Source organism: Enoplosus armatus, chromosome 22 (genome assembly GCF_043641665.1).
Source record: "Enoplosus armatus isolate fEnoArm2 chromosome 22, fEnoArm2.hap1, whole genome shotgun sequence".
NCBI lineage: Eukaryota > Metazoa > Chordata > Actinopteri > Centrarchiformes > Enoplosidae > Enoplosus > Enoplosus armatus.
Window position 1 is genome coordinate 17,108,372 of NC_092201.1, and position 24,395 is coordinate 17,132,766.

Sequence of the window (24,395 nt, forward strand, 5' to 3'; positions counted from 1 at the left end):
TTTGGGATTGTTTCGTAAACTATTTCTATAAGTCAAGAGTGAACAGGCGTAGCGCTGCGGGTGAGCTCCATCGCCATCTCCATGACAACTGAGCAAACTCCCATCTGCTGATGAAGACCAACACCCCATTTACACCTGGCAGTAAAATGCGATCCGTATCCGGACGCGTTATCCGGATAGCAAACAGTCCGATCTCGCCTTTGCGTTTTTCACCTGGTATTGTAAAGCGTTCTCGTTATCCTCATTGAGATTGGAGATCTGCTGCGCATGACTAATTTGACCCCTAACCCTAACCCGGATGGTAGGGTGTCAACATGGCAGGTGTAAGACCGCCAGAGATGCTACTACTGTACCGCCTGTCAAGTTTTTGGCTGCGAGGAGCGCGGGCAGAGGTCAGGGTGCCGTGGTGGCGTGGGTACAGCCACCAGTGTGTTGCACGGATTGCGTTTAAACCCACCTACAACCCGAACAACAATGCAAGCCGGACTGCCTCCGGATGTGGTCAGGCAGAACCGATCCGTATTCCGATAACGAAGCATTTACACCTCGCGGTTTTTTTTTTCTGATCTGGATTACGTGTCCAGATTTTAGTGCCAGGTGTAAATGGGGTGCAAGTGACATGGTTGAAAGGTCTGGGGGGGAAAAGCTACCAAGGAAATCTTGAGATTGCTTAGTCAAAAAATAATAATAATAAATAATTTGTTGAATTGTGGTATGTATGTTATTATTAATCAAGTAATAGCCAGTGGGCTGACTATTTTGTAGTCTAATATAGCTGAAATGTGCCAATTACACAGGGCACTTCTTCCTCCATGTCCAACAGTAGCAGAAGCAGGCCTTCATTTCGATGCAACAAGTCGGCCACTGTAAGAGCAGCACGGTTCAGGGTGTCCACAGACCGAGAGGGGTTTCAGACGGGAGGGGCCGAGGCTCAGCCACGGCGGGCCAAACGGGAGAGGAGGCGCCTGCAGGAATATGCACCTTGCCGCGATAAGAACGTGCCCTTTCAGCACTTTTCCCGAGTTGGATCATTTTTCTTGTTTGTCGGAACACGTGGAGCCGAGAGGCCACAATGCCGAAGATCGCATATGTCCGGGAAGATGACTCGTTTCGGAAAGGGTAAAAGTTCAGCCTGCTCCTGCTAGCGGTGCTATGTTTTACTCACCCTCTCAGAGCTTTACGTAGTTCTATTCGTCACTTTGGGTATTTCATCAAGTCAAGAGTGCAAGAAAACAAGCATTTCTTTTTCCCCCCACTACATGGGTTGAGCTTAATTCATTTCAAATGGGGATGCTAACTAGCCGTGCAAAATCAGGATACTTTTAGCTTTAACGTAATTAGCTAAAATAATAGACGTAAACTAGCAAATATTTATATATGCTTCCACATATATACAGAAATACACTGCGCCTGTTTTTTTTCGGTCAGTGTCAAAAAGCCGTCATGTAAGGTTGTTAACTAACTTGTGCGAAAAGGTCCAAGCAGAAAGGAACAATTCTAGCTGTTACAAATACACTTAGTTCAACGTTAGTGTCAAAGTTCTTGCCGGGTGCATTTTCAGGTACCGAGCGAGACATCATCCAAATAGACGAGCTTTGGCCATGCGGAGCCCCGACGTCATCCAAACCCCCTGCTGTGTTTTACGCTTGAAGCGGAGAGTGTGAGTGGAGGAAGAAGGGCAGCCCGGAGGCAACTTTTCGATTGAACGCCGCTAAAAATAGCGTTTTCGTGCTGTTGGAAAATGGCTCAAATAACGAGCGAAGGGGCCGACCAAGATTCTCAGCCGACGTCGGAGCAAAGCGGCACCGGTGAGACGGCAGAAACCGGCAAGGAGGCACAGGCCGTGCCGGACCCCAAACAGGAACCGGGCGACAACAACGAGAGCAAAGCTGGAATGGACGTGAGCAGTGGTCGCGGTGCGGCGCCGGCGGCGGAGCACGGGGACAACCAGTCCCCAGTTCCCGACGCCGGCAAAGAGACGGCGTTACCCGCCGAAAAAACGGACGACGGCGAGGGGGAGCCCGGCGGTAAACTCTCTGAACCAGGGAAAAGTCCCGCACAGGGGAGTTTGGCGAGTAGCACTGATTCCGCACAAGAGGGCTCCCGGGTGCTGAAACAAGAACAAAGAGAGGGGGAGAACGTGCCCTCCTCGCCGCCTGCCGACCGCACAAAGACCGCGGAGAAAGCCGAGCACGGCACCAAGCGACGGGCCAGCGTGGAGCTGACCTCGTCGGATGGAGAGCCGCTCAGTCGGATGGATTCGGAAGACAGGTCTGTTGAAGTGGTGAGCAGGGTTTAGAGAGGCCTCTTGTTTTAAAGCTGGTTTCTAGAACAGCCGAGGAGGTGGGGGTGTGTGTGGTGTGGGGGGGCGGCGTGAGGTCACAGCACGATGCCAAGTCCGGTGTTTTCAGTGTTCGCTGAGAGCAAGTCTGTTAAACTTCACAGGTGAGGTAGTTTCCCAGCAAACTAGTTGTTCGGTTCGGGGAACGTTGCGCGAACGTTAGCTAGCGAGCGGGGACGTTCGCTGCGGGGTTCATGCGAACGTTCCTCCTCCTTCTGTTATGTAGGAAAGTGTGTGTGTGTGTTATTTGTAATGGATCCGGAACGTTCGTTTACAATGAAAAATACAAGCTGTGGTTCGCGGAACCATCGTTGTGCTAAACCTAAAGGGGGACCTGCCCTGAGGGTTTTGGCTTTTGGTTTCTCACCAGCAACTATTTGTTTAGCTCGTCCAACAGCACATGGCAGCATTCAGACACCCATCACTGCTTGTCGTCGGTCCATCGCGGTGTGTAAAGCTACTTTTCATCTGTATGTCTTGGAGTCAACTGTGTTTCCAGATGAAATCTAATTGGCATCATTTACCACAACTCTTCTCTTCTTTTAATAGGAGGTTCTGGTTGATTTTTAACTCTGTAGACCCCCCCCACACACACACACACACACATCTGGTGACCACCAACAGGCTTTTGACCTACAGATGTGTACATCAGGGTTTTATGAACTAATTCCAGAGATGAGCGTTGGAGCTTAAGATTCTCCAGAAACCCCGGTAGCCTCAGCTGTGAACGAACAAAACACCAATGAACGGCACACTTCCCAATGACTTGCGCGATCCAGCCGGAAGCAGCAGTCTGCGGGACGGATGGAGCAAAACTGCAGGTGCTCGTCGCATGTAAACGAACAACAAAGGCATATGTGCCAACAACTTCTGGATGACGTGAAACGTCCCCGCCATGGGACCCGGCAGCCTCGTCGTCACGCTCAGTTTGGCCTTTTGGACAGAACCATCTGCAGCTTACAGTAACCATTCGAACGAGAGGCGTGCTGTCTCCTCTTCCCATCCTCACTCGTGTTCATCTGTAGTCTCCCAGATTTTCCGGATGACCATCCCCTGTCTCGACTATCGCTATGTGATTCGACCGCATCAGCAGCCCTCTGAGCGGGAGATGCCATGTTTTGAATGGGTCCGGTGAGCTCCTCCATATATTGATTTAATCCGTTTAATGCCAGGGCTCGCCTCCCCCCCGCGTGCAAAATATTCCACCAAAACAGGTCCCGTCACCGTCGCAGGCATCCTGGGCTTAGAGCCGCCCAGGATTGACTAGGTTAGGTTTTTGAGGAAGAACAAAGAAAGAGCCAGATCCTCTCTCCAAAGTGTGGCTATGCATCCACCTGCTCCCCTGCCTCGACTGAATTCAACAGGACAAAGCGAAATCAGCCGCAGTAACTGTAACTAAACCCTGCAAACCAACAACACATTGATTTAAAAAAAACAACAACCCAAAACTGGCATCCTCGCTGCAGTGAATCCGTTTCTTTGACCATATCCCGCCACGACAAGAGAGCCAATCTGTTCAACTTGGTTGGTAAACACTGCATGAACCAAATGGATATTGCTACATGTTAGACAAAGCGCGATAGTAAGTAAGCAAAGTCGTTTATCTTTTCCCAGAGTGCCTCACAAGTTTGGACGTCATCCTGCTCCTTAGACGTCGCGTCTATGAAAGGTAAAGATAACGCGCCGTGCCTTTTTATCGTATCGAACGTAAAGCCCCCCCCCCCCACCGATGCCGTTGGTAGGCATTTAACAACAGGTACGTTCATCAGACAGAGGAAACAAATCAGGACGTTCTGCGGACATTTTAAAAGGGAAAAGGCCTGTATCTGAAATGACGACATAACGGAGGCCGGAGAAGGAGACGCTGCACCTCAACTGGGCACCGACAGACCTCTGCGCTCTTTAGGGTCCTCTCCTGACCTCTCCTGACCTCTTCTCTGTTTTGTAGTTTTAATATTTTTCGCCGGCTCCCCTCCCTCCCAGGAATAGTTAAACATTTGGAAAAATCCCAATTGGAAAAAAATGAGTTTGCTCAGTGTGTTATCTATTGATAGGCTATTGATTAGCCTATTCCACAATCTCAACATGTCACCCTTACGCCCGCACTTCACACGGCCCCCATCCCAGCCACAGGGCGAACAGGGAACTTTGGTCCTCGTCTCCTCCGTCCACGTCCCCCCTACCTCTTCCTCTCACTGCAACGTTGCCTTCCATGTTTGTCGGAAGACGGGCACACTCACCTGATGCCTTTTAAAAAAACATCTTTTTTAATAGTGTTTGCGCCTGATTGGTGAATACAATTAAGTGTCTGTACACCTGGCGGGTCACTTGGTGTTGAGGCTGAGAATGCGCTGGTAGTTGCGCAAAATCAGGTCTGGGCTGAGGTTTCCTGGGGGACTCATGTAAGTACTCCGTCCTTTTTGCATGTCCGTGGTACAGCTGAGGTAAAACGCTTCTCATTTCAGACCCTTCAAAACAACGCCCTGCACACCAGAAGTGCAAAAACCCCAAAAAGGTCCCTTTTTGAGCCAAAATGTGATGTTAGCCAACACCGAATGCTACTGTCTGTTATTGAGAACCATAGACTGTATATAAAGATGGCCGACGTGTCTCCACTTCCTCGCACTGTCTCAGTTGTCAATCATGACGTCTCAACCCTGTTTTTATAGCATCCAAACAAGAAATTAAAACCAAACTGATCAGAAAACAAAAAATAAAAAACTACTTAAAATGACAAACTGTCTCTATCTATATCACCAGGCCTCTATGACAGAGTGAAACCATGTGAATCATTCAGAGTGGTTGGCGATAACTGTGAATTTCAATCCTCGACTCATCTAAACACATAAACATCAGTCATGCCATGGAAGGTGGGGTGAAATGGCCCAGCTGTAACACTGCCGTGAAACCTGTACAGTGCGGTTCCCACAGCTCCTTTGGATCCCTGGAAGCTCCTCTGCTCACAGTCCAACTTTCTCTTGAAATTTAACTGACTTGTCCAGTGGTAAAATCTTGCTATTAGTCCCTCCTCGAAACAAACATGGGGGGGAAAAACAAAACATGAATCAGTATTACCTGATTTGAAGCACCAGGAAGTAGGTTGCACATTTGCTCAAAGAACTAATAAGAATGTCTGCAGGTTTGCCTGAAATACCACAGTTTAAAACAAAGCATGACACGAGAGAGCTCGAATCAGACAGGTTTGATAACAGCTGTTGAGTCACCGTGTCCGAAAACTAGGCTGCCACCCACTGTAAGCCTTTTTTTTTTTTTTTTTTTTAAGCAGCGGGGGTGAAAAAAAAACCCAGAGGCAGGTTGCTTTTGTGACTAACAGCAGACCTGAAACCGAGCATGGTCAAAGCACACCGCTCCACTTTTTTGATCCTCCCTTGACTTCAGCGGAGCACAACACATTGTTTTGTGCGCTCTGGTAATGAGCAAAGGGGCCGCGAAGAACTACACGGCCACAGTGTTAGCCGGAAGGGGGGCCGCCGTCAAATAAAGTCTACGAGTGGGTGAAAACACGCGTGTAGCGTTTGGCCGTGTTACAGTATCCCATTCAGTCCCATCAGGAGCCATTAAGATGTATTGGATATATTCCATATAAATATTTCTCAAAAACTATTCCTTTTTATTTATCCTTCTCTTATAGCAGCGGCCTTGTTGCTGCGATGGTCGTGTGTGTGTGTGTGTGTGTGTGTGTGTGTGTGTGTGTGTGTGTGTGTGTGTGTGTGTGTGTGTGTGTGTGTGTGTGTGTGTGTGTGTGTGTGTAGTAGAGGAGAATCACACGGTCCCTTAATGCTTTCCACACGCAAACATCGACATTTTATTTTCAATTTGACAGACTGGTTGGGTTTGATTAGACTCTTATTAACACACTGTAGTTATAGGACGGGTCATCAAAAGCAAAGCCAAAACGTTGCCCCCTGGTGGCTGGCTGCTGTATAGCTCATAGCTTGTACCGTGACGCGCGTCGGCCATCTTTATATACAGCCTATGGTGCAGATGTATATCAGCACAGTGTGTTCAGCCTGATCAAAGTAAAAAATGACGGAAATGCTTAGTTACAGGGTTGATTCTTTTCGTAACCGCTTGCACCTGTCTGCAGGTGTTAAAAGGCCCGAACTCAAACACGCTGGAAAACACAGTGTCTGTGGCTTTGTCATCACACAGTCGCGTGTTATTTTAGGCTTCACCAGGAGCCTCTGAAAAGAGTGTTTTTAAACGTGACGTGGCTCGTAACTTTTGGCTCATCCTGCTGTTGTGGCAGCTGGAAGACCTTCAGTGTGACCTTTTGTTCTCAGAACCGAGTGGCAGCTGGAACAGTGTGTGTGTGTGAGAGCAAGTATGGACAGTGATCAGAGCAGATGGTCAGCTGGCTCGGCCCACACTCTCACACTGGCTGTAGCCACAGACTGTATATAAAGATGGCCGACGCGTCTCCACTTCCTCCCCGCTGTACAAAGATGAAGTCAAAGTCCCCCGGAATACGGCCACTGCCGTCTTGCGCTGGTGACGTCATTTGGAGCCAGAGTCTGCGCGGTGGTGATCGAGGTCCCGCCCATACACCCGCACCCGACCCAATCGCGAGCACACCCCCCAGTCAACCTCAGCTGTGAATCGTGACGTCTCACCCCGTTTTTTTATAGCATCGAATAACTACTTCAAACCAAACTGATCAGAAAAATTAACACTTGAACAAACACCAGCGTGCTGAGACCTAAAATGATGTGTACTTTGGCCCATGTTCCATCCGCTAACATGGAGGGGGGCGGGGCTTATGACCTATACTGCAGCCAGCCACCAGGGGGCAATGGAGACGTTTTGGCTTCACTTTTTGGGGGAGCTGTCGTGTCGATGTCAGTGATATTTTTGTTATATTCCGTCTTTCTAATGTCTTTCTGTCGTGTGTGTGTGTGTTCTCCAGTATTGGCAGCACCCTGATGGACATGGAGAGCACGGCGTCCAGCGGACGCTCCACCCCTGCCATGCTCAACGGTCACGGCGGCGGCAGCGGCACGATGGCGGGGAGCGGCTCTGCGGTGGCAGGGGGCAAGTCTCTGAGCTACACCTGCTGCTGGGATCACTGCCAGCTCCTGTTTCCCAGCAGCCCCGACCTGGCCGAACACATCAGAGCCACACATGTGGACGGACAGAGAGGGGGGGTCAGTGTCTCACTGTCAGATTACTGTGTGTGTGTGTGTGTGTGTGTGTGTGTGTGTGTGTGTGTGTGTGTGTAGCCGTCAAGGGTGTGTTGGTGTACTTAATAACTGCAGCAGACTTTAGTAGGAATAAGTGGACAGATGTTACAACTGAGTGGATGAGCATCCCTTTACTTGGTGGGCGTGGTGTGATTGGAGCAGATGACCTGTCTGTATAGTTGTGACATCACAACCTTACAGAAGTCCTGACGGCTCGTTTAAAGGCGCCGTTCCTGAATATGGGCTGTGTTTCATTTCTCCGTGGACTCAGCGTTTTGATCTTTTCACAGTATTTATACAGCACTCAGACCCGCTTTATAATCAAACAAGGACATGGACGTCTCACTGTGATGGACATCTCACATCAGGTGTCTTTGTATTGACTGTGTTTGTGCTCCACGCAGGTGTTTGTGTGTCTGTGGAAGGGCTGCAAGGTGTACAACACACCGTCCACCAGTCAGAGCTGGCTGCAGAGACACATGCTGACCCACAGCGGGGACAAGCCATTCAAGGTGACAACACACACACACACACACACACACACACACACACCACCCATGGAACAATGAGTCACCAGTTGACTACATTTGCATCAGACGGGCCTCATGCATCATCCCGGCTCTCTTGACACTGTGCATGCTGTTTGTGCTCCTGCAGTGTGTGGTGGGGGGCTGCAATGCCACGTTCGCCTCTCAGGGGGGGCTGGCCCGCCACGTCCCCACTCACTTCAGCTCGCAGGGCTCCTCCAAAGTGTCCAGTCAGGGCAAAGTGAAGGAGGAGTCCCCGTCTAAGGCCGGCCTCAACAAGAGAAGGAAACTCAAGAACAAACACAGACGCTCCCTCCGTATGTTCAACACACACACACCTTAATAATCACATACATTTTCACGTTTCTATTTTTTTGTTGTTGTTAGTAGAATTCAAAATCAAAAATCTTTCATTTCCAGCCCGACCTCATGACTTCTTCGATGCACAGACCATGGACGCCATCCGCCATCGAGCCATCTGCCTCAACCTGGCAACACACATCGAGAGCCTGGGCAACGGACACAGCGTGGTCTTCCACAGCACGGTGGGCTCTCTCACACACACACACACACACACACACACACACACACACACTAGCCAGCGCCGGAAATTGATACGTCGGTCTGTGCAGCAGAGCATCATCTCCTTTACACGCCCGTGTGTTTTGTGTCGTCCAGGTAATAGCCAGGAGGACGGAGGACTCTGGGAAAGTGAAGGTCTTGTTGCACTGGACACCTGAAGACATGTAAGTCCTGCTCTTTGTCTCATCGCTCTCATTCCACTGACGTGCTCCCTCCTTTTGGTATTAAAACAAAACAACAGGTCCGACTGGTTAGGTCAAATGATTGGTCAATATGTTCCAAATGCTGAGATGAACTTGGATACTAATGAACATCAAAATACAACTGAAGGCAGGGTCTCTACAGTATTACGGATTAGTTACCAATGATGTTAAACAGGTATAGACCCTGGGAAATATTCTGATGTTTTTTGTGGGGGCGGAGCTTAGGTGGAGGCAAAATAATTCCCTGAACAGCTAGAAAGTTTTGTTGGCTTGTTTTTTTTAACAATGGCTGAAGAGAATGCGGGTTTCTCTGAATATGTACGGCCACTCACTCGGTTAAAGTTAACATTAACACCCCGTACACGCTCACTCAGTGGATGGACGATCTGACAGGATTACCTCCGGTGGAATGGCCAGACATTTAGCGCTACACCTCCCTGATAGAGAAACCAACTGTGTATAGTAAAAAGAACCTGAGGGCGTATACGTCTTTACATGCCTGTAACTATGTCCTGAATGGTCATGTGGGCCTACAAGACTTGAAATGCAAAAGATATAACAGATGAGTTTTGTCTCTTTCCGTACAACTAGCTAACAAAGTTAGCTAATGCGCTAAAACAGTTAGCGTAACGAGAGAAGTCACCTATTCCTCAGAGTTCCCTGATTTCTGATGAGGTGGGCATGACAACGTAACGTTATAAACATAACGTTATCCATACCTACAACAGACAACACTTTATTTAACCTTACGTGATATTAAGTGTGAGCTACAAACACGAGCATTTTTGCCGATGTGATAAAATTTCAATTTGGAGCCATTACTCCTTCGATTTTCTGGCAGCCAACATCACAGCAAGATGATATATTTTCAGGAGGTGATGTAGCCCTACTACTCTGAGGTGATTCGTGTTTGCCTCCAGTGTTTTTGCCTCAAGCTAACACTGTGACGCAATCATGACGTCTGCACTAAAAGGCTCTATAAAGTCCTTAAATTCTCAATCGATTCAACGGCTGTTAGCCATCATAGCAGCGGCAGCAGCATTACATGTGTCGCACCTGCAGTCGCCAATTGTGCAGATGCGCTGTGCATAGTTCATGCCTGGCTGCTGCAGCGTAGGTTTGTCACTGATCAGTCTTCCACAATTCGCGCAGAATTTACACGTCAACACATCTCATTTTTGGCGCGTTAACGACAGGTTTTTCCATGCTTGTCTAATAGACCATATTCACACGGCGGCCATTTTCCTCTGACGTCACACTCGGGGTGGGAAGCTCAAAAGCTGTTATCTTGTCGTGCTGCTTGTCTTCTATGCTTCTATGACAACACTTACAACATACATGGACAAACACACAGTAGCTATGTTCAATCAGATATTTCACATTTTTGCCGTTTTAAAAAATAAAAATAAAAAAGAAATGTGGTTGAACTTGCACCTACACTCATTCGGTGCAAACATACAATTATTGATTGTTATAAGAAAAAATAATTTTTCCTTTCACAGGTGTTTCAACAGTGTGACATGACATGATGATACCGGTTTTACAGACTGATATCAGTAGCACATTCTTTTTTTTTCTGAACAAAAGTGCCGCGTGTCCTGCATGGCAGTAACCAGTATTATATTTTCCGATGATGCAACTGCCTCAATATACAAGTGACCTTTTCAGTCTGTATAACTTCATGTTTAATTCTCTTGGTTTGGTGTGAACAGGAACTGGACCAGAACTAAAATACTAATGCTGGAACTAAATTTCAAATTTTTTTTCTCCCCCCAAATAAAAGCCCACTTTCTTCTGATTGGCCGGCCAAGTTCCGCAAGGCTCTTTGGAAGAATTTCCAAAGGCAAACTGTAAACCTAACGTTACTGAGCAACGTTAAACATAAACATCTGGTCTGTGCCTGGAGCAGAGATACCATATAAGGACATCCGTGCGTGTCTGACATCAGATAGACTCGGCGGTTGAAAAAACTGAAACGGAGCGTTCAGAGCAGTCTGATGACAGAAAATAAGGAAAAAGCATAATAGGTCCTCTTTAAGAGTAAATCTTCCATTCTTTGCTGTGTGTCAGAATGCCAGATGTGTGGGTGAATGAGAGTGACCGACTGCAGCAGAAGACCAAGGTGGTTCACCTGTCCAAGCTACCCACAGCTGTACTCCTGGACCCCAACATCAGGTGTGTGTGCGTGTGTGTGTGTGTTTGTTTGTGTAAAAGTACTTTTGGATGTTGATGGAAACGCCAGAAGAAAACGTGTAAACCTTTTTTTTTTCTTTTTTTTTTTCTCCCACAGGATGTTCTTCTAACGCCCTCCAGAGGAGCTCCACTGTCACTTCCTGCTAATCCAACCTCGAGGAGGAGATTTGACTCCTCTTCCCCTTCGTCTCCATCTCATCACCTCTTCTCCCTCCCCCCCCTCCAGAGGGTGCTGGGAGATTAGTGACTTGATTTGTCATGGCTGTCTTAGGCCTCAAGTGTTTTCTCCATTAGGTGCTGAGTTTACTGAGGACATGTGTGGGGGGGGGGGTGTTGCTTGTTTTAGGAAACACAACTAGACTGAAAAACTAACTGACACAAGTGTAACTTTAGACAGACACATGTAGAGAGAAGCTGTCTTTGTAAATACTTGAGATTTGTAATATATTTTTATACTTTGAATTTTTTTTTTACTGTAGATAGATGTCCTTTTTTTCCCTGCCAAGCATTTTTAAATAGATGTTTTAAAAAACAAAACAAAACGGATGATATTGGTCACGTGCATATAGCTGGCATTGCTCTGGTTTGATGTCATTAAACTTTTCCAACCTCCACTTCGGTTCTGAAGTCTTTACCTGCCAGCTTTATTCCAGCAGGTATGAGTTTGTTTATAGGGGACATGGTCTTCCATAAGAAATATACTGTGGTCAAATGTTTTTTTTGTTTTCTTTTCACATCGCAGGCTACTCATGGACAAAGTCTGTGCTACTGACTATAACAAGGATTTAGACAGGCCGTCTGTGACTACATTAGGAAGATGCTCAACAACAACAAAAAACAATCTAATGGGTGCCATTTAAGTTCAGTCCTTCCTCTGAAAAGCAAGATGGCAAAGGAGGCCATGCTGTTGGTAGAGGCAGTATAATGAAGTTTTTGTTTTCTCCAAAGGTTAAATTAACACTTAAATCCTGCCTCAAATGTTACTACTAGACATTGCCTTTGTCAATGAACCCTAAAATCTTCCACATTATATTTTCACGGACACTAGTCCTGTATACAATGCAGACATTTGAAAGATAATTATTGTGCCGCTTGTCATTATACATGTGGCAAAGCGCTGTGTTCATATGAAAGTGGTGTAAGGAGTACGCAGAGCCAAAGATTGTATTGTATCCGGGTCATGTCAGAAAAAAAAAACGCCTTTACGTCATATTTACTGGCCGGAAATCGAAGGCGGCAGTCCTGTCCTCTCATAGAAGAATGGCTGGGCTGCTGAAAAAGGTACGGCTGGAGGTCATGTTTTTGTTTTCGTGATAGAAAGAACGGCGGTGAATAATGCAAAACCTGCTAAGTTAATATTGTTTTCACTACATTATCTGACGGTGTACTCACGCGGCCGACGTACATAGGCGCCGTTTGCGGCTTCAACGAGACGCTGCGGTGTGTTAGCTAATGTAATGCTATCTCAGCTAACGCTGGGTAGCTAGGTCAGCTGTGTTGTGGCACAGGCTGCCAGGTCACATAACCGCAGCTCTTGAAAAGTTGGCTAACCTAATGCTATCTCAGCTAACGTTAGGTAGTTAGGTTTAGCTGTGTTGTGGTACAGGCTGTCGGGTCAAAGAACCACAGCTCTTAATATGTTTGCTAACATAATGCTATCTCAGCTAATGTCAGTTAGATAGATAGGTTTAGCTGCGTTGTGGTACAGGCTGCTATGTCAAAGAACCACAGCTCTTAATACTAAGGATTGTGTCACCATAATACTACTAATATGAAGTAGCAGCGTTACTGTTAGTTAAATTACAGTGTCCTGCCACTCTGCTGTGTTGCGCATCACTTCGTGTTAATAAGCTAACCTAGCTAAGTGTTGAAAAATAAAGTTTTAGGACAAACGTCAATAGTAAAAGTCGGTGGTCCACTTTCTGAAATTATAGGACAATGGTTTACTTTACTGGTCCGTGAATTTCTAATAATTTCCCTGGAAGGTAACGTTACCCGTTTCAGAGGCGCATCCCATCTATTAGCATACGTTACATTCGGGTCACAGAGGTAATGTAGACGATATTATTGTTTTTAACCGGTTCAGTATCATTCAACGGACATAATATATTTTTCATCCAGATGGTTAGAGTCCGTCTCCGGTTAAATGTCCTTTTTTTGTGGCCGAATGTACGGTAATACGAAAGAGGCGCATGCCGTCTAACCAAAGTCTTATCAGTCGAGCACAGCCTAAAAACATATATAGAAATATATTTGAAGTCATTAGGTCTTAAACCTTAACTGAGCTGGTTGTTCCTGAAAGCAGTCACACAATCAAACTAGTCTTTTTAACACCAGGGTGTGGATGCATTATCATATATTTTAATGATGGGTTCCTTTCCAGCTGGATTATTACAGTAATGCATTCCATCGAGCAGTGTGCAGTGACATCACAACCTTACAGAAGTCCAGACGGATCGTTTAAAGGCACAGTTTCTCAATATGGGCTGTGTGCGCTGAGTGTTTTGATACTTTCACAGTATTTACACAGCATCCGGACCTGCTTTAGAATCAAACAAGGCATGTTGATCCCACCTTCTATGATATGGGACCTTTTTTTAAAGACTGCCCACTGTTGTCAGAAGCGGTTGTAATGTTGATTTAGAGGGCAGCACATTAGATCATTATACTGCAGGTATGTTTGTGGACATTTGTAAATGATGGAAATCTTTCTACATTTTAGGTTTTCCGCAAGCAAGTGAAAGCCAATGACTGAACTTTATATTTGGTTTAACTACATTTTTCAGTACAGCCTCACATGTATGTACACCTTCTCTGTAGGTAGCATATCTGTCATATACTGGGTATTGTACTGCCGCAAGAAGACTACACTGCAGATACCACTTTTTTTTATATAATGTGAACTGTTACAACAGTTTGGCCGAGTGTGTTCACAGCAGTGAATGTTATATGATTTTGAAGTTGATGAAGTTGAAGAAGTGAGTGGCAGCTGAGGTGACTCAGACTGACGTGTCTCTCCTGCTGTTCTCTTCCAGACGACCGGCCTGGTCGGCCTGGCAGTGTCCCACAATCCACATGAGGTGAGCCGACAGAACACGCCACACAAGAAGTCCAGCGCTCACGCTGCACATTATATTAGCGACGAACCCTTCAGTCACATGATGGGGGGGGTACTAGCAGTAGAAGTGGCTTTGTTCACTCCACCAACTAATCTTCTCTGGTCTTCCCTCAGCGCCTGAGGATTCTGTACTCAAAGATCCTGGCGTCGGTGCAGACCATGCCACAGGACGCGGCCTACAGGAAGTACACGGAGCAGCTGGTCAACGAGAGGTTCAACCACGTCAAAGCGGTGAGCAAGTTAAGTTTAACTTAGGCCGGATCTCTTTAGGGCTGGCTGGCTTTTACTGAGCCCAACATCTGTTGCGCTTTCTAAATATGCTGGGAGAGTGGGTTCTGGCAGAATCTGAGGGGGTGTTGAAACCAGCGATCTGATTGGTCAGTAAGTAGGCCTGTTGGCAGGTTTTAGATCCTCCCTGAAGTTAAGTGGCTCTGCAGCAATCTGGAAACCCATCGGCTGTCATCCGACGATGGTTTGAATGCAGATAAATGTATTTTTTTTAAAAATGGTTCCCAGGTTACATTTCGGCCTCTTTTGCTCTCCAACCAAAACCGCGATTGGTCAATACAACTCAGACCACAAGCCCTGCATCCATATTCAGGTATCTGCTCATGGAGATTAACAGCGCAGCATAGGTTATCGTGGTGATCCACGTGTGTGTCTGTGTTCATATGATGAAGTTTGTTTGTTTGTCCTCCCATAAGGAGCCTGATGTTGAGAAGCTGGAGAAGAAGATCAACTGCGGGCAGATTGAAGAGGTCATTTTCCAGGTAGGCCACATTTCTTCACACAGCCGAATTGTGCCTCAAGTACAGCTGTTGGGCCAAATATTGTTATAATTTGTGGCATCAAGACTAATAACCAACTTAAGTCTGGGGCCAGTTGGCGTTGACATTCATGTTGTTCGAGGGGACCGCTTAGTGACGGCACTGACCGTAGTCTGTCAGCATTGCTTTGTCATGACATGAGCGCGTTCACCTCGGAACAATCATCTTTAGCTCTTTAATTTTAATATTTCACACAGGACATCATTCAGACAACAAATTGATCATTGAAATTCCAACTCATATTAAATGCTTTAGAGTACTGGGAAGGCAAAACCCTTACAGTTCTTAAGTGACCCACAAAGTTACCTTTTGGTAATGGCAGCAGTGTGACACAGTACAGAGCTGGAGCCAGACTTGAGCCGGGCGGGGGAGGGGGGGCAGCTAGCCAGCCTGGTTTTTAATCTGAAATGTAAAACAAATTAAATAATGTGTTCATGAGCAAGTTTAGTGTTTTTTGAGTTTTTTTATTTAGCTAAAACAGACTAGCTGTCTTTACGTTAGTGTATTTCCAAACATCTACATCAGGATATCTGAATTGTCTTGTTATTTGTGGATAATATAATCAGTGTTACTGAATGCTGTGTGTGTGTGTGTGTGTGCAGGCGGAGTGTGAGCTGGCTCTCTCCAGGAAGATGTCAGAATGGAAACCATGGGAGCCGCTGTTAGAGGAGGCCCCCCCCAACCAGTGGAAATGGCCCGTCTGAATACACCTGTGTGCGTGTGTGTGTGTGTGTGTGTGTGTGCTTGTGTGCGTGCGCCATATCTCCTGCTTCTAATGAAGTTCTGTACAAATAAAAAGTCCTGCAAATATTTCCTTCCAGAGTCGTCGACGGAGCTTTTGTACAACAGCTGTTTATACACCCTTACAAGAGTCGAGGACATTTACAAGCTGAATCCAAATCACTCGACTGTAGACTGAAACCAAAAGGACTGTTCTTCATATCAAATACTGTGGGGAAAAAGACCCACATTTACAACCCCCTGTGAGGAACAAGCAGCTCTGCTCCAGCGATTTGGATTCAGCTTTATATCATACCACCTTTACAGACATTTGTAGAGCTGTGTAACTTCAATCATTCCTGTTACAGTCGGTTCTGTTATAATGGACATGTTATATAAGATATTCAGCTTTGGTCACTCCATTAGAAGTAAAAATAAAAATATCATGAATGTCGACGTGTATCCCTCCACAGTCCCTGTAGTCCCTTGAGTCAGTCAGAATTGTAAAACTAAAGCTTAGTTAAACTTTTTAGATGGAAAACAGCTGCTATAGTCATAAATAATAATAGAGGCGTTATATGGTGTGCATAGAGCTAACCCTGATCCCGACCGTCTTCAGGCTCTGGCCTCCTGCGAGCCACCGGTGGCCCGCTGCAACAGCTGGAGCATGACAGGATAGATGGGCGCGAACTCCTTCCCCTGCCGAGCCCTGACCGACTGCACGTAGGCCTCCAGAGCACCCCTTAGAGGAGAACGGAGAGGAAACACAGTTTTCAGTGGTTGGATTCTACAGCCGGCAGACAAGTGTTCAATGGGAGCGATAGTATCGCTACACGGAGCCAATGGGATTGTGGACTATAGCAGAAAAAAAAAGCTCTGTGGCAAAACAAAAGTTTATGATTCTTGAACGAATGTCATTTTACTGTAGTAAAAATGCACAAGTGTTATCAGCAAAACGGACTTTACATTAATTACTGTTGCTTTTGATGATGTCATTTAATGCCGTAGCTGGTCGAGGTGAAGCTCATTTAAACTACTTTGTGTAAAGTTTCACCTGAGACGATGCATCAGCTTAATTTGAAAAGGAACTTGCGACCGCGGCTGTCAAATAAATGTGAAGAAAAACTAGAATGTTTCTGCATCTGCAATGTTCTGCAGTAAAGCTATAAAACGTAATTTATACGTAAGTACAGTATGTAGGCAGATCAGCTGGACTCAGTCTTTCGATGTGTGTGTTACCTATGAGGGACCGGCACGCTGACCTGATAGAAAGGAATAAGCGGATGGCTCACCTGAGGAGAGTGAGCCTGTCTCTCTCAGAGGGATGGTCGTCCAGCCACTGGGAGTAACGGGCAATCGACCACTCTGCTCTCTGTAAGGGGCGGGGGGTAAAGGTAAGTAAAGGTCACACCAAGCAGAGTGTGTGTATGTGTGTGTGTGTGTGTACGTGCCTGGTGAGGTGACTTGAGCTCAGACGGGGCTCTGGTGAGGAGGAAGTGCAGCAGGGTGCTGTAGGGGATCAGGTCGCCCACAGCTGGACTGCTGGCGATCAGCTCGCTGGTCTGAAACAGCAGCGGCCTGGAACACAGCACACAACAATGTAATGTTATATATTCTGTATGGTGTCTTCACACGCTTTTTTTTGATTAGATGCCTGAAATAAGGCCTGTGGTTAACACAAGCTGAAGAGATTTACATGTTTTGTTCTACGACATAAAATACGTTGTGAATTTTAAAGTGTCTTAAAAAAGCAATTGCCAACAAGCGGCTAAATGAGACTACAATGGTCGCGAACACGGAAAGTCATCTACTCACTAGTCCGCCTTTATAACCTAACGTTAGCTTTTTACTTCTGGCGATTCCATTATGCTTCAAAAATCACAAAAGTGGTGTTCATTAGTGAAGATCTTGCTGAACAAAACTTGTAAGTAAGACACAGAGTTTATTTTCTACAATAATCCAAAACCCTGTGGAAAAATCCCACTGGCTTTTTGTCGAGGGAACCAGGGGCAATGCTAACTTCCGCGTTGGCCTATAAACATAAGTCATCCCTGCAGCGCTCTATTCATCTCATCTCAGATGAAAGAGCTTCCTTTAACACACCAACTTGATCGTTTTGGGAAGCATGTTTCAAGCTGATTTCTTACAGTGTACTGGAATGAGCGGAAACAAGCGGCTGTTTGTACAGTTCAGTAGGAAAAGTAGTCAACAGGGAATTGTGATTGGTAGACACCTGGCCAAAAAAACAAAACAGGTATGGTCTTTTAGCGTTTCAAACACCAATCTTAAAACCAGAAACAATATTACTCTGGATCCCTACACCTCGCTCGAACCATTTCTACTGGAAAAAAAAAGCCCTCATGAAAACTGTTGGATTATTACAGGAACGGGGACATTGTTTGTGGAAAGACACATAGCTGTGGAGTATTTCAAATGTCTGAGGATAAATTCCATTCACCTCCATTGTATTGTAATGGAGACAAAAATCTCAAGAGACATATCTCCAAACTAGGACAAACAACACCAAAATCAGAATCTTACTTTTCTCCTTTATTCCTTTATCATAACTTCGTATATAGCTATACCACTAAGAGGTAAAAAAAAAAAAAAATGTTAATGAAAACCCACTCCTCCTACGATCTTTTCACCTCTTTCACTTTATTGTGATACAGGAGCATACACACCTGAAGGAGCGCAGCATTCTGTAAGGTTTCCCCAGATCGGACACTCTCCTGCACAGAGGAGCCACCGCCATCTCCATCTGACGCAAACAAGTGGACAGACAAAGAGACACACACACACATTGTTGAATCATCACGGACACGAGGGACAGGCTAGAACCTAGTCCGACCTCAGAAAAGGTTGCCTCCCCCCACCCTCACTTGCGCGAAGTCGGCAGCCAGCCTCATCTTGCCGCCCTCTCCCAGTGGGCGCAGCAGGCTGGTGTGGCGGATGAACAGCTCGATGGCCCTCTGAGCGATGGATTCGGTGCTCTCGTAGATGAAGTCCACACACTGGAAGTGTCTGAAGTAGTCAGCCATCACTCTGGAGATGAAGCCCTGCAGCTCCTTCATGTAGAGGGAGCATGGAACGTCTGGCTTATCGGGGCTGGACAGAGACCTGCAGCACACACACCAAATTACATTCAAACACAAATGGGTACTCCCCCATAGTATAGCTCTTAAGCCCCGCCCCCGCATCAAGATTGGTTGTCATTGGTTATATATAGATATCGGTCTCAAAAATGCAGCATCAGTGGGGCTACAGTGAAAAGGGCTATGAGAGAACGTTCTTAAGCCCCACCCCCGCATCAAGATTGGTTGTCATTGGTTATATATAGATATCGGTCTCAAAAATGCAGCATCAGTGGAGCTACAGTGAAAAGGGCTATGAGAGAAAGTTCCAGGAACTATGGAACCCGTGGAACACATCTAAGAACAAAAAAGCCCCCTTGTGTATTCCTGTTTGCCGTGAAGATTTCCCACTGGGGGAGGGGTTCCTGACATGGTTATCTGGAAAAGGTCTCACAGTGGAAACTACGTGCTGCTCACCCTGAAAAGTCTTCTTGGTGTAGTGTGATGATGATGGCCTCGATGGAGTCACTCACTGACTGCAGGAGAGGCTGCACTGCGCTGCTCATCAGGGCCTGCACTCCCTGAGTCAGAAAAGAGGGAAAAAGGGGTCTGATGCAACGACCTGTAAGGAATGCACGGCGAGAGAGAGCCCAGCAGCTGCTGCGCATCCGCAACACAACTTTACTGCTTGTCACCTGTGTCTTCAGGGCTCCCTGTTGCCACGGCAACGTGTGTAGTTATGTGAACAGTGGGTACATACATATATATATATATACATATATATATATATATATATATATATATATATCACCAGTCATCCTTGACCTCATATACATATATGAGGTCAAGGATGACTGGTTTACATTTGAGATATAGGCGTGTTATCTAAAAAGACTGAGACTTAAACTAAATAAAAATGCCTAAATAAGCGCAGGTGCAGAGAGGGGAAAATAAATATCTATAAAGCTAATGTAGTCACTTAACATTAGGCTCCACTGAGCATTTTATCAACTGCACAGGTCCTAGTTTTGTAATTCAGTTATAATGAAGGGATGTGAGCTTCAGGCCTTTTGTATATTGACAAAAAAACAAAACAACCCTCCATTATAATAAGAGGACGTTGTTCCCTGTGGTCACGTTACGGCAGTGATGCTATCAGCACAGGAGAATGTGGGTTTCTACTCATGTACGCGTGCTGAAGACGCTTTGCTTTCAAAGTAGCATTAATGATAAATGCAACAACAAACAAAAAAAACACAGAAGTGCAAAAGCAGGTCTTAAATGAGTGAGAAATTGCATGAAAATATGAATTGAAAATAAAAAAGGGGTTTGCTGGGATACCTCCAAAGAAGAAGAGAGGGCCTCTGCGGCAGCCGGTGGACACGACCCCAATCCTGAAATAATCTGTAAATACAAAACAAAAATAAATGATGACAATGCTGTGTTTGTAGAGCACCTTTTGCACATGAAATGTAGCTTTGCGGTGTAAATTAAAAAAAACAACACAGTTTTGGTCGACCGCATACACTGTATATGAAGATGGACGACAAGGCAGCTCCCCTGAAAGTGAAGCCAAAATGTCTCCATCGCCCCCTGGTGGCTGGCTGCAGTATAGGTCATAAGCCCCGCCCCCCCCCCCTCCATGTTAGCGGATGGGACATTTCAGGTAGTTCTCATCACGCTGGTGTTTGTTCAAGTGTTCATTTTTCTGATTAGTTTGGTTTTAATTAGTTATTTGATGCCATAAAAACAGGGTGAGACGTCATGACTGACAGTTGAGATTGACTGTGGCGTGCTCACTCGATCGCCAATGACGCAGACTCTGGCTCCGAATGGCGCCACCAGTGCAAGATGGCAGCGGCCAGATTCCGGGGGAGTTTGGCTTCATCTTTGGCCAGCGGGGGGGAAGTGGAGACGTGTCGGCCATCTTTATATACAGTCTGTGGTCGACGACAACAACAAAGGCCTGCCGCTCCATGACCCTGAGGCAAAGGCTGGGGGTACACAAGGACGAGACACTCACCTACGTATGGGGGTGCTAAACCACTCAAAGCTGTGTTAATACATTTGTTAGGTTTTTTTTTTGTTTTGTTTTTTTAAATCAATAGAGAGACAGATGAGACAGGAAGCCAGCGCAAAGATGCTAGTTTGACCCATAATAGGGATTCGAAGATTCAGGATAAGTTGATTAGCACAAAAACATCCTGCATCACAACCTGCCTTTGCCCCTCCATCCCTCCCTCCTGCCTGGAATAAATTCTCACTCTGCTTTCACACAGTAACATTGTTTTTAATGCTATTAATCAGCCGGGCTGCTGTGTAAGGACACGCCATACATCTTTAATGGGGGGGGGCATGAGTGAACACACTGCACCTGAACTGCTCTCTCCCTTTTGGTTTTTCCCTTAGTTTCCTTTCATGTACGCGTCCACATGGCATCTCTATGCATTAGAAAGGTAACGGTCCAATCACACACACACACACACACACACACACAGTTGTGTCACACATGTCTCACGCACAAAGAAAATAAAAGAACTACCAAACAACTGAGACAGGGGCAATATTAAAGTTGTTGAGGAGATTGTTCTCAGATCAGTCTGTGGTGATTTTCTTCTACTGCCAACCGCAGAACGTTTCAAGTTATATGTAGAGTGTGAGAGATTAAATGAGTTGTAACTTTACAGACTTACAGAGCCAACCAAATCAATCATGAAATCAAAATGGCCTTTAATTAAGGCTTCAACGTGTGTGTGTGTGTGTGTGCGTGTGTGTGTGTGTGTGTGTGTGTGTGTGTGTGTGTCCCTCAAGTGGACGGTCGAGTTGCATTGTGGGTACTGTGGACTCCAAGCTTTTTGACGAGGAGGAAGGATGCATGAAATAAAAAAAAAAAGGGGATGATATCTCTGGATCTGCTGCACCCCTTTTTTTCCTTTTAACTGTCCAATGGAGAGTCTGACAATGCTACAGGGGGGCAAAGCTGAATCTGTGTACTCTTCTCACTGACAGCCAAGCCATTTTTGATTCCTGCCCCACGCTAAAGTTCTGCATCTGCAGGTGTTCATTTGCAGCCTCCTACCTTGGCGACGGCCTGCTGCAGACGGTAGAGGGAGTTGACCACAGCGACGTTCCTCCTCTGGCCCTCTGTTAATGGGCCGATCACCTGACTGGCGTCCCCCTGAGTGCACAGCTGCAGACAGAGGGAGGTGGGATTGAAAAGTAGAGCCAGAAAATAAGGACAAGCATAGTAGGTCCCCTTGAACATTTTTAACTCTTTTTTTTTATTAACTCATTGTGTTATTGAGTGCTGCAGGAATGAGTCCTAAAACCTGGAAATCAGTCTGCATTTTTACACTTCTGGTTCCCTCGTCTGGAAGTCAGTGGGTTTTTTTTTAATGGGTTTTTGGTTAGACGCCTGAAATAAGGTCTGTGGTTAACACAAGCTTGAGAGATTTCAACATTTTGTTTTACGACATGAAATACATCAGTTGATACCCCCACTCGTGAATTGGGAAGCTTTCACGTGTCTTATGAAAGGCGGTTGCTAACAAGCGGCTAAATGAGACGAAAGAGTTTGTCGCGGACATTAAACGTCTTCACGCCAAAACACGGAAAGTCATCTACTCACTAGTCCGCCTTTACAGCCTTGTTGTGTTTATACTCTATATCTATCTGTCTGTATATCTATATCTGTCTATAGTCTCTTAAAAGTGAAGCTTAGCGGTGGTGACGTTGAACTAATGCGACCGTGGTGTAGTTCCTTTATAGCCTAACGTTAGCTTTTTACTTGTGGCGATTCCATTTACGCTTCAAAAATCATAAAAGTGCTGTTCATTAGTGAAGATTATCTCGCCGAACAAAACTTGTGAGTATCATAAACTGTTTGTTTTGCCACAGAGCTTATTTCCTGCAGTAATCCAAAATCCCGTGGAACAATCCCATCTGCTTTTTGTCGAGGGAACCAGGGGCGACGCCAACTTCCGGGTTGGCCTGCAAAAAATACGTCATCTCTGCAGCGCTACACACTATTGACACATGAAAGGCTATGAAAATACAGAGCTGAAACTGAAAACCTTTTCATTCGGACTTGAATTGCACCAACACGCACACACACAACGCTGTACACACCAGCTGTTCAGACTTAACGCAGAAGAGTTGGACGGTCTTGGCAGCATTCTTGGCCACAGCCAGCGAGAGGTTCGGATCTACTGATGCTACATTCAGCTCACTGCAAACAAACAAACAAACAACTAATTAGACAGATTTTTCCCTCCCATTAGAATAATATCACCTGGCTAATTATCAAATGCAAGCTATACAGTGTGTTTGTAATTGCATAAGGTTTTTGAACAAAAATGATTCAGCTCATGTTTTTTTTTTTTTTAAATACAAGTGAGTCCAATATTCACTCTCTTTTAGCTCTATTTTTGGTCTCCACAAACAAGTAACATGTTTCACCACCTCCATGAGGCAACAAGCTCTGCTTTGTATGTTCTATACCTTGTGATACATTAAACACAGTACTTGTCTCACATGTCCATATGGATGACACTTATGCTCGCACCCCCACAGTCTTTACATCCTGTCATGAGGTTGTAATACAGTGTCATGCTACACACACATATACACACACACACTCACACAAGAATAGTCTAATACTTTTCCAGTCTTTACCCTTACATGGTTATACTTGTGCTTCACAACAATCATATTATATTTCACATGAACATTTTAACACATCAATTCCTATAACAATACTACATATTCCAGTAATACTACTTATTAAAACAGTAGTGTAATTCATTCATCTTTCAGACACCAGTGGCAGCTACTGATCAGCTCTTCAGTCGGGCAGCGAGGAAGAAATACTGACCCCCCCCCCCATGGAGAGCCTGTAAGTGCAGACATCATGAAAAAGAAATCGAAGACAACTATGGTTAAACGCGATAAGACGAAAGGATGTGTTTGCAGCTCACACTTCATATCACGTAATGTTAAATAAAGTATTATCTGTTGTAGGTATGGATAATGTTATGTGTCTAAAGGTTTGTCACGCCCACCTCATCAGAAATTGGGGAACTCTGAGGAATAGCTGATTTCTCTCATTACGCTAACTCTTTTAGCTTATCAGCTAACTTTGTTGGCTAGTTGTACGGCCAGAGACAAAACTCATCAAGTCTTGTAGGCCCACATGACCATTCAGGACAGAGTTATAGGCATGTAAAGATTAAAACGCCCTCAGGTTCTTTTTACTATACATGCTTGGTTTCTCTGTCAGGGAGGTGTAACGCTAAATGTCTGGCCATTCTGCCATAGGTAAGCCTGTCGCTAAGCCACTGAGTGAGTGTGTACGGGTTGGCCAATCTGGCCCCATTGGTTAATGTTAACTTTAACCAAGTGAGTGACCGTACATATTCAGAGAAACTCCTATTTTCTCAAGCTATTGTTAAAAAGCCATCTGACAAAACTTGCTAGCTAGCTTTAGCTAACGTGTTCAGGGAATTATTCTGCCTCCACCTAAGCTCCGCCCACAAAAAAAAGTCATAATATTTACTAACAGAAAAGGGGTCTATAGGATTGTATATGGTTTGTATTGACTTTAATGGAAG

The 24,395-nt window shown here is 45.6% G+C and overlaps 3 protein-coding genes across 6 annotated transcripts in view; 2 read left to right on the plus strand and 1 right to left on the minus strand.

Moving 5' to 3' along the window:
* The first annotated feature begins 1,741 nt into the window (after positions 1-1,741).
* On the plus strand, positions 1,742-11,648 carry aebp2 (AE binding protein 2). Its single transcript, XM_070929092.1, has 8 exons — positions 1,742-2,271; positions 7,269-7,506; positions 7,947-8,054; positions 8,200-8,386; positions 8,490-8,614; positions 8,748-8,815; positions 10,925-11,029; positions 11,145-11,648. The coding sequence occupies exons 1-8, from the start codon at positions 1,742-1,744 to the stop codon at positions 11,155-11,157; spliced, it is 1,374 nt and encodes a 457-aa protein (XP_070785193.1). The 3' UTR covers positions 11,158-11,648.
* A 627-nt stretch (positions 11,649-12,275) lies between these two features.
* ndufa5 (NADH:ubiquinone oxidoreductase subunit A5) lies at positions 12,276-16,843 on the plus strand. Of its 3 annotated transcripts, XM_070928780.1 has the most exons (5): positions 12,276-12,328; positions 14,083-14,127; positions 14,280-14,396; positions 14,870-14,935; positions 15,595-16,843. In XM_070928780.1, the coding sequence occupies exons 1-5, from the start codon at positions 12,308-12,310 to the stop codon at positions 15,694-15,696; spliced, it is 351 nt and encodes a 116-aa protein (XP_070784881.1). In that variant the 5' UTR covers positions 12,276-12,307; the 3' UTR covers positions 15,697-16,843. The 3 variants fall into 3 exon arrangements, with proteins under 3 accessions (XP_070784881.1, XP_070784883.1, XP_070784882.1); XM_070928782.1 differs by lacking the exon at positions 14,280-14,396 and having other exon boundaries at positions 12,281-12,328; XM_070928781.1 differs by lacking the exon at positions 14,083-14,127 and having other exon boundaries at positions 12,308-12,328.
* cog5 (component of oligomeric golgi complex 5) overlaps positions 15,154-24,395 on the minus strand; it is a 58,158-nt gene continuing 48,916 nt past the window's right edge. Inside the window, exons 14-23 of one of the 2 annotated variants that reach the window (XM_070928779.1) lie at positions 22,915-23,014; positions 21,866-21,976; positions 20,128-20,190; positions 19,264-19,367; positions 18,595-18,832; positions 18,397-18,473; positions 17,164-17,290; positions 17,005-17,084; positions 16,311-16,454; positions 15,154-15,394 (exon numbers count right to left, since the gene is read on the minus strand). In XM_070928779.1, coding sequence (XP_070784880.1) covers positions 16,328-16,454; positions 17,005-17,084; positions 17,164-17,290; positions 18,397-18,473; positions 18,595-18,832; positions 19,264-19,367; positions 20,128-20,190; positions 21,866-21,976; positions 22,915-23,014 — 1,027 coding nt within the window. In that variant the 3' untranslated portion in view covers positions 15,154-15,394; positions 16,311-16,327. Of the gene's footprint in view, positions 16,455-17,004; positions 17,085-17,163; positions 17,291-18,396; positions 18,474-18,594; positions 18,833-19,263; positions 19,368-20,127; positions 20,191-21,865; positions 21,977-22,914; positions 23,015-24,395 lie in introns of both variants that reach the window. The other variant, XM_070928778.1, reaches the window with a different exon arrangement.